This window comes from Rattus norvegicus, chromosome 1, assembly GCF_036323735.1.
Source record: "Rattus norvegicus strain BN/NHsdMcwi chromosome 1, GRCr8, whole genome shotgun sequence".
NCBI lineage: Eukaryota > Metazoa > Chordata > Mammalia > Rodentia > Muridae > Rattus > Rattus norvegicus.
Genome location: NC_086019.1, coordinates 224,263,609 through 224,277,077, shown reverse-complemented (window position 1 = coordinate 224,277,077; position 13,469 = coordinate 224,263,609). Strand labels below are relative to the sequence as shown.

General features: G+C 43.3%; 1 protein-coding gene across 4 annotated transcripts in view; it reads left to right on the top strand.

Annotated features, from left to right (window-relative positions):
• Positions 1 to 13,255, top strand: part of Pcsk5 (proprotein convertase subtilisin/kexin type 5) — a 430,528-nt gene extending 417,273 nt beyond the window's left edge. For all 4 annotated transcript variants that reach the window (XM_039109729.2, XM_039109692.2, XM_039109772.2 and 1 more), the window contains 3 exons: positions 5,864 to 5,964; positions 8,266 to 8,452; positions 12,007 to 13,255. In XM_039109729.2, coding sequence (XP_038965657.1) covers positions 5,864 to 5,964; positions 8,266 to 8,452; positions 12,007 to 12,392 — 674 coding nt within the window. In that variant the 3' untranslated portion in view covers positions 12,393 to 13,255. The remainder of the gene's footprint in view (positions 1 to 5,863; positions 5,965 to 8,265; positions 8,453 to 12,006) is intronic.
• Positions 13,256 to 13,469: the final 214 nt, after the last annotated feature.

Sequence of the window (13,469 nt, the reverse complement as noted above, 5' to 3'; positions counted from 1 at the left end):
AAGTAAAGCTGGTACCTACACGTAGCCTTCCCACCTATGTTCTAGTCTCTTTGGTGTGAGAAGGTACTCTGGAGGCTACCAAAAGAGAACCACAAATACCAACTCAGCCACAAAATCTTTGACCTACAATGTGTCCTGCCTGCAGATATGCTAGGACAATGGTGGCACAGAACCTGTGAGAGTAGCCAACCAAAGTCTGGTTTGACTTAAGACCCACTCCACGAGACAGAACCCAGACCTGACACCACTTAGGTACCCCACCCCCCCCAAAAAAATATCAGAGACTAGGTAGCCCAGAGTCCAAAGGTAAAGCCAAACATAACTAGTCTAAATAAAATAAGCAAACAAAACAGGTGATTCAAACGTTTCCCTATTCAGATCACTTTATCTTCAATCTTAATTTTTATTCCACATATTCTAGAGTCAAGAACCACCCACAAGTACACAGAACCACTCAGCAGCCACCTAATATGCAACTCTCTCACAAGATCCTGCGGTGTAGTTCTCCTTCCTTAAGAACAAAACCATGAGACTCTGAGACCCAACTTGAACATCATCTCTAGAGAGTTAGTCTTGGTCTTCCTTCTGGAAGGTTTCTTCCCCCATCCCAGTTCTGTAATTTAGTGTTTCAGTGAAGCATTTTATGTGACATTTTTGGGTGCTGCTTATCAAATTTAGGGTCTTACATAAGCTAGGTAAGAACACATACATACCCATTCCACAGGGCTATATTTCCAGCCATACATTATGTTTTAATTAAATATGTCCATCTCTCCAACAAGAGCCCCTCCAACAAGAGCAAGGATTACCAGGGTTCTATAATGCTCCTTTCTAGTTCTGCTCCCACTTTTTACTGCAACGCTTGATAAGTACTCTCCTAAGTGTTGAATAAGAAATGAATGTATAGGAGGGAAATGATTCCTTTTTCTCCAAACTGGAAAAATGCTCAGGTCCAAATGTTGTTTGTCCAGTCTTGACCCCAAGGAGATGTTGCCAAAGATAGCTTTGACTGCTTTATTCTCCTGTGTCTATTTCCCAAATTGCTGGAATTACAGGCAACTGCCACCATAGCCAGTTTAGAAGGGGACGGGGACTGAAGCCAGGCTTTGCATACACTAAGCAATCACTCTGAGAGCTCACCTATATCCCCAGGCCCATTTTGGTTTTCTTGGCTTTCTTTTATCTGTGTACTTTTAAATGCTCACCTTAAGTTCATTGTGAATGAGGGAGTTAGATTTGGGCTCTTACTCCTCTGTCTCTTCCTTCATCCTTCAGAGGCATTTGTTTGTTTGTTTGTTTGTTTGTTTGTTTGTTTGTTTGTTTGTTTTTGCACCTCTCTATGTAACTCTGGATGTCCTAGAATTTGCTATGTAGACTAAGATACATTCATACTTCTAAAAATCTGTTTTTCAATTTACTCCACCCATCTCTCCCACCAGAAACTCTATCCAGACTAGGATGGTCCATTTTTCCCAGAGGTGACATTCTTGGCAGTACAGATCTCAGCAAACCAATTAACGGCATGGCGGAGGGCTTGTCTGTTACAGCAGAGCCCTAACTCCTGTTAATTCCTGTTTAAACTCCAAGCCCAGGCTTTGGTTCCAGTATCTTGGGAAATATTTAGCTTCTGTTATGGTTAAAAACACCAGCAACAACAACAACAAAAGTTGAGCTTACATCTGCCACTGCCTACTTCCTGTCCTGGTCAGAGCAGTCAGGTAGCTGGTCCTCTCACTGTGAACTGCCTACTTCCTGTCCTGGCCAGAGCAGACAAGTGCTTGATCCTGACACTGTTCAGATGTGTTTGCTTTCTGGGTCATAGAAATTTTGTCTAGATAGTTTAGCCAAATTTCTTTCTCTTGCTTTCTCTGCTACTTCTATTCCCATCTCAGTATGCTTCGATATCAAACTATATCAGAACCTGAGTTCACATATGGTTTTTATTCATTTTTGAGACAAGGTCTTAATACGTAGCTCTGGCTGGCCTGGAACTCACTCACTATATATATCAAACCAGCCTTGAACTCACAAAGGTCCGCCTACCTCTATCTCCTGGGTGCTTAATTGGATTAAAGGTGTGCACCACCATGCTCAGCAATGCATTTTTATTTTATGTGTATGCATGTTTTGCCTGCATCTATGCATGCCAGTACACAAAGTGCATTCTGTGCCCACAGAGGCCATAAGATACCCAGGAACTGGAGTTACAGAAGGTTGGGAGCAATGAAGTGGGTGCTGGGAATCAAGTCCCCATCCTCTGGAAGAGCAACCATTGTTCTTAAGTGCTGAGCCATGTCTCCAGCTCTACATTTAATTTTTAGATGTATATGTGTAATTATAGGGTAAACATTTTCTTAGAACATTGTGTACTAAACTGTGGCCCAAGCTCACTCTGCTAATTCAAAAGCCTTGAGTTATTTATATTCTTGGACGAAGCAAAGGTCAATCTGATTGAGTTTGGGACTTTTGCGTGTTCGTGTATGCACATGTGCATGCATGTATTTTTGTTTCTCACTCTGTGTGTGTGTGTGTGTGTGTGTGTGTGTGTGTGTGTGTGTGTGTGTGTAGACCAGGCTTGCCTTGACCTCACAATCCTCCTACCTTAGCCTCCCTAATGCTGAGATTACAAATGATTGCCACCATACCCTGTCATTATCATCATTGTCTTGATGAATGTGTCTACTTCTAATAAATAGTTTTAATGACTCCATTCTTCCACACATTGAATTTCTAGCTGATTATCTCACATTAGATGTCCAATAGATACCCTCACTCTTTTCTCAGACCACCTTTTCCTGTTTCTTACCTTGATGAACGACTTTACTAAGCATTCCCCTTGCCTGGCACAGTAACCTGGCATTATCCTTTTCTCTTCTTCTTCTTTTTTTTTTTTTTTTTTTTTGGTTCTTTTTTTCGGAGCTGGGGACCGAACCCAGGGCCTTGCGCTTCCTAGGTAAGTGCTCTACCACTGAGCTAAATCCCCAGCCCCTCCTTTTCTCTTCTTGATCCCTAGGTCTCCACGGTTTGTCTCTAAGTCATGACACCTTAAATACCTCCCCTCTCTTAGTCATTCTCGACATTATAACTTGGTTTCTGCTCTCACAGTTTGCTGCTTGAATCACCAGTTAGTACCAGTTAGCTAAGTGGTCTTTCCTGTCCCCGCTATGAGCCACCTAGTGGCCATCCAATCCTCCATGCTGTCAGATGGATCCTGCAAGACAGATAATAGGATGCAGATAATAGCATTCATTCCTGCACTGGTTTTAGTCTGTTCGATATCTGCCGCTGAGGCTCTCCCTCCACAGGCGTTCCTCACATCCATCCCCATCCCTTGCTACCCCTTACTCCGTCTTCAAATGCAAGCCCAGTTACTTATTCTAAATCTGAACCAACCCTGCCTCCTGCCTCTCCAGAGTACTGACTCCTTCAGTCGGTTCTGCCAGGACTGCTTTCTGCTCCATTACACTCAGCTTGCTTTTTCAAAAGCCCTTCCCCAGCCTTCCCTCCGGTGTTCCCTTACAATTCTGGGTATCCATTCACCTGTTTATTTACTTTACAAACACTTACCCAGTCATCTTGGATATCCAGATTCCTGGAAACGAGGGTAGTTTACTTTGTGTAATTTCCGTTCTTGTTTTTGTTTTCAGAAACTGTTGCTGTGATAAAATTAAAAAAAAATAGAATAAAATAAAATACCCCAGCAAGGAGGAAGCGTTGATCTTAACTCACAGCTCCAGGTTATGGTTCATCTTAATAGCAGAGGAAGTCAAAGAAGCAAGCAATTTAAAAGTACCTAATCACATTCACACAGAACTGTGGTAAAAAATAAGAGGCCAATAAATAACTGGATTGCCATTTGCTAAGCCTGACAGCCCTAGTTTCTACCCATTAGTGTTGTACAGTGAGCCAAGGGAGGACCATCATTAGGTAAGTTGATGTGCCTTAACATGGGCACATCAAAACAAAGCACAAACCATATTTGAACGTTTTGGTATGGATTGGAGACATCATTTATGATGTCAGAGGATGGCTGTAAGAACTCTACCCTTCTCTACTGGACTTGAGATTTCCTACCAAATTAAGGCAGCTTCAAGCATTTCTTTCTCAAGTTCATCAACACAGGATCCCCAAGACAGGATTCGGGGGTGACTGGCAGCACTGGGTGGATCGGGAGAAAGCCCACATTTGGGATTCTTCTTTGTCTTCCTGACTGGACCTGGAGCTCACTGCTAGCCATTTCCTGCCTCTGTTTTCCTCCCTTCTGCTGACCTTCGAATACCACAGGTACCCTTTGCTACCTGGTAGATCTTGGGCTAACTCTGATTTTGAAATGCACAGATTACAAACGTTAGGGATTTCTTCCAACCTTAGGCTATAAATTAAATAGAGAAAAAAAGGTTAAAATTTTTCTGAAACATTAACTGCCATGCTAAGGAGGACATGGGAAACAAATCTGGAAAAAGTTGGCAATCTGAAGGAGCAGCGTGTCTGTGCTTCATCCACTTTTGACTAGACAGTAATTTTAGTTGTTCAGAAGAAAGCAATTTGATGACCATGGGGGCACACACCTTTAACTCCAGCACTTAGAAGGTGGAGGCAGGAGGATCATGGAAGGTTGAAGTCAGCCTGGGTGACACCCATTGGGAAAAGAAAAAGAGGGTGGGAACAGGAGGGAGAAGGGAGGCAAGTCAGGGAGGGGACAAAAAGGGGAGAGGAAGGGGGAGGGAAGGAGGATAGGGAGGGAAGAGAAATACCATTCTGAAGCACTGAGTAGCAGGGAGGTGGACCACGCACGTACCTAATCTATACCAGTGTGTGCAGCTGCTGCCTCTGGAGTTAGCTGTTTCCCTCCTTTAACCACTCACCTTCTGATTTATCCTCCCTGCACAGTATAAACCCTGAACTCTCTCAAGATGCCTCTTTCTATCCATTGCACCTCACAGCTGAATCCCAGGGCTGCCCTGCATGAGTTGAATACCCAGGGCTGGTTTGGGGGAAAAAGGATGAAAATAGGTGAGGTCAGTGTAAGACAAAGCAGATGGTGAGCTGTTCTGAATTTTAAGGAAATGTTAAAAAGCTCTGTCTTTCCAGCCTAGAAACAGTAATAGGCAGAGTCTCTTAGCCTTGAAAAAAACAGAAAATACCCAGGAACTTAGTCCTTTGTGAAAGATCCCGGATCCCTAGGTGTTCAGGGCTTACAACACAGCAAAGGAAAACATGAAAATAAACTCACTGGTTTCCAGCAAGGCTGACACACTCCAGTGAATACTACCCAGGGTCTGGGCTTCAGCCAAATTGGAAAGGCAGCACTCCCTAGTTCCAGTCACACAGGTCTGCCAGCCTGCCACACAGCAGGGAGGCTACATATATAATAATGCATATTTCAAACTATCTGGGGAAGGGGATTTCAAATCCTCAAGGAAACAAGCGTTTGATGATAGGAGAAGAAAGAAAGGTTTCATGAACGTTCCTTTTCCAGCTGGAGACGGAACCCCAGGGCCTTCCTTGTGCATGCTGGGCAGGGGTCTACCACAGGTTACCCCCTGGCCCCTGCCATTTCAGAAGCATTCCACGTGATCTCTCATTTTCTAGAAATCATTTTGAGACACACAATCTCTCATCCTCAAATTCTCAGTGTTCAGATTGAGAGTCTCCGGGATGAGACTTTGCATTCCGTAAGTCTTTGCTTTGTCTGGTAGACACTTGTCATATCCTCGGTCACCTTTCAGCTTCAATTTACTTGACATTTTCCTTACTCCCAAGTGCTCTGACATCAAGGCAGAGATTAGAATCTGAAATCTGTCTCATAATGTGATCTCTCTCACTCTCTCTCTCTCTCTCTCTCTCTCTCTCTCTCTCTCAGGAAAGGAGGCGTGGAATTGCTTATCCTGTGTGTGGAGCTACCACCTTCTGAAAGGAATTTGCACCCCAGAATGTATCGTAGGGGAGTACAGAGACGGAAAGGTACTGAGACCTGGGGTTGGTGTATGCTCTCCCATTCCCACGCTTGTGGAGTTCATTTCCCACATGTTTTTCTGGGAAGTGAAAATGGCCTACATATCACTACGCTCTGCACAGCATACATTTAACACTGAACCATCTCTTTCATCCATAAAATGGCCAAGCGACCAAACTTCACCTCCTACTTGATTCACGGGAACTGGAAGGATCTAAGATAACCCGAGCCCTATAGCCACTCTCTATGACCACAGAGGAAGCTCAGTCCCTGATTACAACAGAAACACAAACTCTCCTCTTTCTGGCTGTCTGGTCAGACACGTACGTGAACACAGGCAGAAGCTTGCTGGCCCTCCTTTCTGTTTCCTCTACATCTTGCAGCGAGTATAGGTTAACCAGTTTCCTGGGAGCCACCGATTTCCTGAGTCCATTCACTTCTTGGTTGTTTCTGGACTTGAAACCCTAAGAAAATACATCAATGGTGAAACCAAAATAGATCAGCACATTTGAATTCTGACATGGAAATTAAAGTTCAGAGAAGCAGGCTCCAAGAAGTTAAAGAATTTACTGATGGGGTTGGGGATTTAGCTCAGTGGTAGAGTGCTTGCCTAGCAAGCACAAGGCCCTGGGTTCGATCCTCAGCTCCAGGGGAAAAAGAAAAAAAAAAAAAGAATTTACTGATGATCACATAGGAGCATAGGTAGAACCGCACCCAGAAGATTTGAGAAGAACATCTGGAAACACTCTATCGGCATCATAGATACTCCCAAATGCTTCAAGAAAGGCAACTCCTCTTTTTCTGTTCTTTCTCTGTATTTATTTTCAGTGGTGCCGGTGCCTGGCACACACATGACATACACATGGAACACACATGGCACACACATGGCAAGTGCTCTGTCACTGAGCATCTCCTCACCCGTTCCGCTGAAGTTACAGATGTACAGGAAAACAGTATCTTCTGGGCCACTAACATGGTTCAGTAGGTAAAAGTGCTTGCTGCGTGAGCAACTTGAGTGTAATCCTCAAACATCATGGTGGAAGGAGAGAAACAGCTCCTAAAGTTATCCTCTGACCTCTGCAAGCATGCCTACATAAGCATTTGTATACACACACATACACACACACCAATACTATTGTTGTTGCTGCTGTTGTTGTTCAAATGGGGTGTCTTTCCCTAACCCATATTTCTAGCATTGAAGGAGAGAGTTGTTGCCATGGACTTTGAACCCTCTTCCAATGAGTTTTAATTGTCTAAGTTATAACCAACAATTATATTCTGAGTCTGGGCACAAGGATCTAGGAACCATAGAAGTCAAGCAGGTAACAAATATGAAAGAGTAAGGGCCAAAAAAAAGCACAGCACTAGCCTCAGGCAAAGTAGATATTGAATCCCAGCATTCAGGAGGCTGAGCACAGGGGCAGGAGGATCATGCATTTGAAGCCAGCCCAGGCTACAAGGGAAGACCCTAGGTAGATAGATGATAGATGATAGATAGATAGATAGATAGATAGATAGATAGATAGATAGATAGATAGATACATACATACATACATACATACACACACACACCAACAACAAGAAAAAACTACACATAGACACAAAAGTAAAAAATGGAAACCAATGTGCCACCTACGTGCTGACGAATACAAAGTGCTGGGAAAAGTATCAAACTGGAAAACGCTAAGAAGGGAACCACTGCCATTCTTCCCTGTTCCTGCCGTTGCCAAGTGGGAGTAGTGACCTCAGCTTTAGCAAATCTAGATTCTGAGAAGGAATTAGTAATTAGCCAATGCCTGGAATATTGCTTTTGCAAAGTGCAGGATTTGTAAATGTCTAGACTGCAAAGGTGTGTGGCAAAGTTAGACACAACTGGTCTTTGACCAGGCCGCCTTTTAGCTTGTTACATTGTTACAAAACCCTCCAGAAGCCTGTAATTCTCCTACTACAATTCCTAGCTTGACTCAGAGGTCAGGGTCCAACTAAGGTTTCCTCCAATTGTACACAGTTGGTTTGGTCTTTTGCCCAGCACAGATAAAATGGACTAGAACACCCACGCCACCATTAATCAATCACACTCTTCCCTATTTATAGAGACAAGAGAAAACAGCCATGTGAGAACCTAGTTAAAACCTTTGCACTCAAAAAAAAAAACACCTCGGGGCTGGGGATTTAGCTCAGTGGTAGAGCGCTTACCTAGGAAGCGCAAGGCCCTGGGTTCCGTCCCCAGCTCCGAAAAAAGAACCAAAAAAAAAAACAAAAACAAAAACAAAAAAAAAAAAAAAACACCTCTTTCCTGTTCTTAACAGGGAGAAAATTTTAACTGTAAAAAATGCCATGAGAGCTGCATGGAATGCAAGGGTCCCGGCAGCAAAAACTGCACTGGGTGCTCAGCTGGCCTGCTGCTGCAAATGGATGACAGCCGCTGCCTCCGTTGCTGCAATGCTTCCCACCCCCACAGATCCCAGGACTGCTGTGACTGCCAGAGTTCCACAGGTGAGGGCAGGCGGGGCAGCCTCCGGGAAAATGGCTCAGAAAGCTGACGGGCAAAGTGGGAGGAGTGTGAATGATTCACAAAGCACCTGCTGTGGGCCTACCTACTTGAAACCTCCTGGTTCACAAATTGGGTTTGTTGTCATCACTGTGACAGATACCTGAGGAGAACTATTTAAAGGAGGGTCTATTTTGGCTCGCGATATCGGAGATTTAAGTTCATGGTCACTTAGTAATGTCGTTTCTAGGCAACGGTGAGCTGCTCAGCCTCATGGCAGAAAGCATGTGGTAGAGCATCGCAGCTCACCACGTGGCAGTCAGGAAGCAGAGTCGTTTGAGAAAACCCGTCTTGCCCCAGTAACCCATTTCTTCCAACTAGAAGCCATTTTTCACCACCTCCAAGTAATGTCATCTCATTATACATCCATCAACAGATTTACCTGTTGAATAGGTCGAATCCTCAGGATCTGTCACTCCCCATAAATTCATCAACTAGCAACCAAGGCCCCAAGTCTTTGGGGAGATATCTCAGGTTCAAAGCCTAATCAATCAAGCCCCACTTTAGCAACAACAAGACAGAGGACCAAAGGTTGGATTCACAGCAATAGGAAAGAGGCTCGTCTGGAGCCAGGCTTAATGGTACCTGTGTATAACCTAAACACTTAGGAGGTAGAGGTAGAAAGATCAAGAGTTTAGAGCCACTCTCAGCTAAATTGAAAGAGACCATCCAGAGCTACCTCAATGTTTTGAGACTAGACTTCATATTTTTAAGAAAAATCACATACCCACGTGCACACCGCAGATGCTCAACTGGACTCTGAGTATGGGCCCGCTAGACTACAAAGCCCCAAAGCTTCTTATTATTCCACAGTTATGCTGCCCCCATCTTAACAAAGTCTAGAATTTGATCTTTATAAACATATTTTGTTTCTTTTTTATCTTTGCTCCTAAGGGGAAGGGGGAAAGAAATTGGTTATCTTGGTTCTGCTGAAACTCATTCTAATCTAGCTCAAATCTAGCCATTTCATTAGAGATTTGAAGCATTTTAGAAATAAGATATTACTGAATAAATGAAACGACTTTACCAATTCCAAGTCTTCAATTATCCTCCAACTCCATCCATGTATATTAAAAGTTAGAAAGAGCTGAGGGCCTGGAGATGGCTCAGGTTTTAAGAGCATCCATGTGGCTGCTTGCTGTGTGTGGAACTCCAGTTTTAGGAGACTCTGGTTCCCTGAGGCACTAGACACCCATGGAGGACACATACATGCATGTAGGGAAAACACTCCTATACACATGTACCCTGCAAAATTCTACCACTGAACCACCAATGTAAGCAGTTCTTACACATGAAAAATAAAAGTGAGTAAATCTTCAAACAAAATAAAACTTAAGGTTTCTGAATGGAGTGATCCTTTCTGTGTGGAAAACATACTCTTAAAATACATTTTTCCTCCAGAAATAGACCTCTTCCATGGGAGTCAGATGTATCATGCACCACCAAAACCAATAAACATTATGTTTGTCCATTTGTAAATAAAGTAAATCTGAGGGTCATAACTAATATCAGCCATGGATTTAACTCTTTATTTCAGCCTTTCACTTAGTTTACAGGGATCACCTTTCCGAGAACTAATCCTCTTCTTCCTCAGCTTTCCTACACACCAAGAGCAACTGGTTTCTCCAGATCCTCATCTACACTTCCCTGCAGAGTCTGATGCAGAGCAGAGAGCAACAGCCCTCATTACATCAATGTGTTTAAATGAAACCCGAACCAGAGACTTCTTGAGAGCAGTTTCTGGATGTTTGTTCTAAGAAAGAACTTAATCATTTTTCCTGTTTTCTAAAAACTATCTTGGGCAACCCTACAAAGAATGAAAGAAAGAAAGAAAGAAAGAAAGAAAGAAAGAAAGAAAGAAAGAAAGAAAGGAGGGAGGGAGGGAGGGAAGGAGGGAGGGAGGAAGGAAATCTTCTTGAGCTGAGGATGAAGTCCATGGTAGAAAGTTACTATAATATATATATATATATATATATATATATATATGAGAAGAAATAAAGAGCCTAGATATTCAAGCTTAATTGTACCTTTGTTACTGAGACAGCTTCCTCCTACAGAGAAACCAAGTGGTAGAGGCTGGCCCCGGGCCAGTGACCTAATACCAAAGATAGTAAAATATGAGTGCACCCAGCACCCTGAAAAGAAAACATCCTCCAAAGGTCCAGGATAGATCCTCCTGCCTCAGGAACCACATTCCACGGACAGATTACTAATCTGCCCCTCTAGTATGACCCTACTTCCTCCAGAGGACAATGTGTTAACAGAGGTAATGTTAAATACAATAAGGATAATACTGCTACTTTAGAGGAAACAGTTTTGCTTGATGAGCAAATCCTGTTAGAATAAAATAGAAACCCCATTAAACATCAGGGATGGCATGGTGGGTGGTATCAGTCACTGGGTTACTCAGTTGCAGAAATGGTTGCAAGGTTCCTGAGGAGGGGTAGAGAATGTGAGAGAAAGCGGGGAATGGAGGGGCAGGTGAGGAAGAGACTACCACGTATTAAAATTTCTACAACCAACTGAGCTGTTTCATACCCGCTTTTCCCTACTATATGGTAGACTACAAAAGAAAGGGAAATAAAATTAGTTAAGCTACTCAAGTCATACTGAATGAGTGAGTGAATGAATGAATGAATGAATATAACTCTTTTTTCTGTGGTGAATTATTTTTTGGTCCTGTCTGGTTCTGAGTGTGTGTGTGTGTGTGTGTGTGTGTGTGTGTGTGTGTGTAAGCTTTGATTAAGAAAGGGCAGGATTCTGGGATTCAATTTTTTCAATTATGCTATAAATCCCTTGTCATTTAAGATGGTAGTCAGGATGTTAAGATAATAGAGTAAATATTCCCCCTTGGGAGTACCAAGAATGTCCAAGAAAACCAAACACAGTGATCAGAGAACTTGGTTCCAGAATCCCACCTGAATTTGAAGTTAATAGGTTGGAAAATCCAGTTGTTTTGTAAACCAGTTCTCATCTACCACAACAAATTAGTTCCAAAGTTTTCCAAGGCCACAAATGACTAAGAGTCTGTGGGCTTTATAAATTATGCTTTCTGGTTCTTGAAGGGTGGGAGAGTCATGTTGGGCCAGTCTAAAAGGTAGTTAGAGAGTTAATTCCATTTTAGGGCAAAAAAAAAAAAAAATCAGAGTTCTTGTTTAGTGATAGCTAAAGGAAAAACAAAAAAACAAAAACCCTTTTCTCAGGAATCGAAGAATCACTGAGAAGTTTGGATCTTTAGAGACTGGTCCAGGAAACAGAGATCTGGGGTCCCTTCTCGATTTTAAACTTAGCATTCTAGGAGCATTGGTTGATCAGACGTGGACTAGGACTTCGTGGGGATACGTACTAAGTTTTTGTAAGGCAGTTGCCTACTAAGAAAATGAAAAACAAATGATTCTACCATTTTAGATGTAAAGAGTCACTTACTTCACAGTTTGATTTCCCCAATTTTGTTTCTTTTTTCCCCTTTGCTGCTTCCTCTGGGATGGCCTTCCATCAGATGAGTGCATCCTTCCAGCCAGCGACGACACTGTGTTCCATGAGCACACCAAGACTGCTCTGCTGGTGACCTCAGGCGCCATGCTGCTGCTGCTGTTGGGGGCTGCTGTGGTCGTGTGGCGGAAGTCCCGAAGCCAACCTGTGGCAAAGGGGCGCTACGAAAAGCTGGCAGAACCCACCGTGTCATACTCCTCCTACAGGAGCAGCTATCTCGACGAGGACCAGGTGATTGAGTACAGGGACCGAGACTACGATGAAGATGATGAGGATGACATCGTCTATATGGGCCAAGATGGCACTGTTTACCGGAAGTTCAAGTACGGGCTGCTGGATGAGGCAGAAGATGATGAGTTGGAGTACGATGATGAGAGCTACTCTTACCAGTAAACAGTCCCCCGCCCCCCACCCCTTCCTGATCCTCAGAGCTCTCAACCCTGCTGGGAGCTACCAATACATTGGCTGAGGTCCGAGAGTGTTTGTTTTGTCCTTACCTTGCATCCAACCTGAATATGTAAGGATGCTGGAGTCTGCTGTGCTGCTTTTGATTAGCTGAGTGCAATGAACAGATCCTGCAAGGGGAGAATTCGAAGGCATTTTCCTCCATAGTATGTCAAGACATTAAAAGCAGGAGGCGGAAAGAAATGAGATCTGTTGAACATTCTAAGGTGATTTTTAAAGTGGATGGAGAAGACCGTAAGGATTCTGCTTTCAAACTGTACTTGGAGACCCCCCCACAACTGCTACTACCTTCTGGAATTCTGATATTTGACTAAATAGAGGGGAGATGGGAATTGTTGGGGCTGGGGTGGGAGATCTGTCCCCTTTCAATTGTGTTTTTTAAAAAATCCGTGAAGACGAAGAAAAGGGACTTGTAGTTTCTTTAACAGTGCTCCTGAAAAGCATCCAGCTCTCCTTGACTGCTTAGAGCACATCTAAAGTGAGAGGATTAGCAGCCTCATAGCTGACACAGCCTCATAGCTGACAGACCACAGACTCCCTGGGCCCGGGCTCCTCCTTCGCAGGAACCCAGAACCATAATGATCCAAGAGCCGAGGAAAGCTCAGATAGAGGGAAGGCAGCACCAGGGCCAGAAGGAAGGAAATTGCTTCCAAAACTCTCCCCCTTGTGATTTTCTAAGAGCTTCTTTGGTAGGAAATAATAAAAGAAAAATTGTAATAGTAACCTAACCCAAAAGACAAAAAAATTTCACTCACTCTCAAAAATTAAATAAAGACTTCAGCTGCTAAATCAGACCAAAGCTGTCATCAATGAGTCATCACAGAAGCTTGGACCCTCCATAAGAAAAGGTGAGCCAGAGCCTAACCTTAAAAACAATTCCCATCTGCACAAACATTCTAAGATGTGCACACAGATCTTTTCACTCCTGCAATCCGTTTTGTTCCGAGGCTTCCTCAACTTTTCTTCCACAGAGTGGAAAACTGTGTGAACACTTTTTCTGAAAAT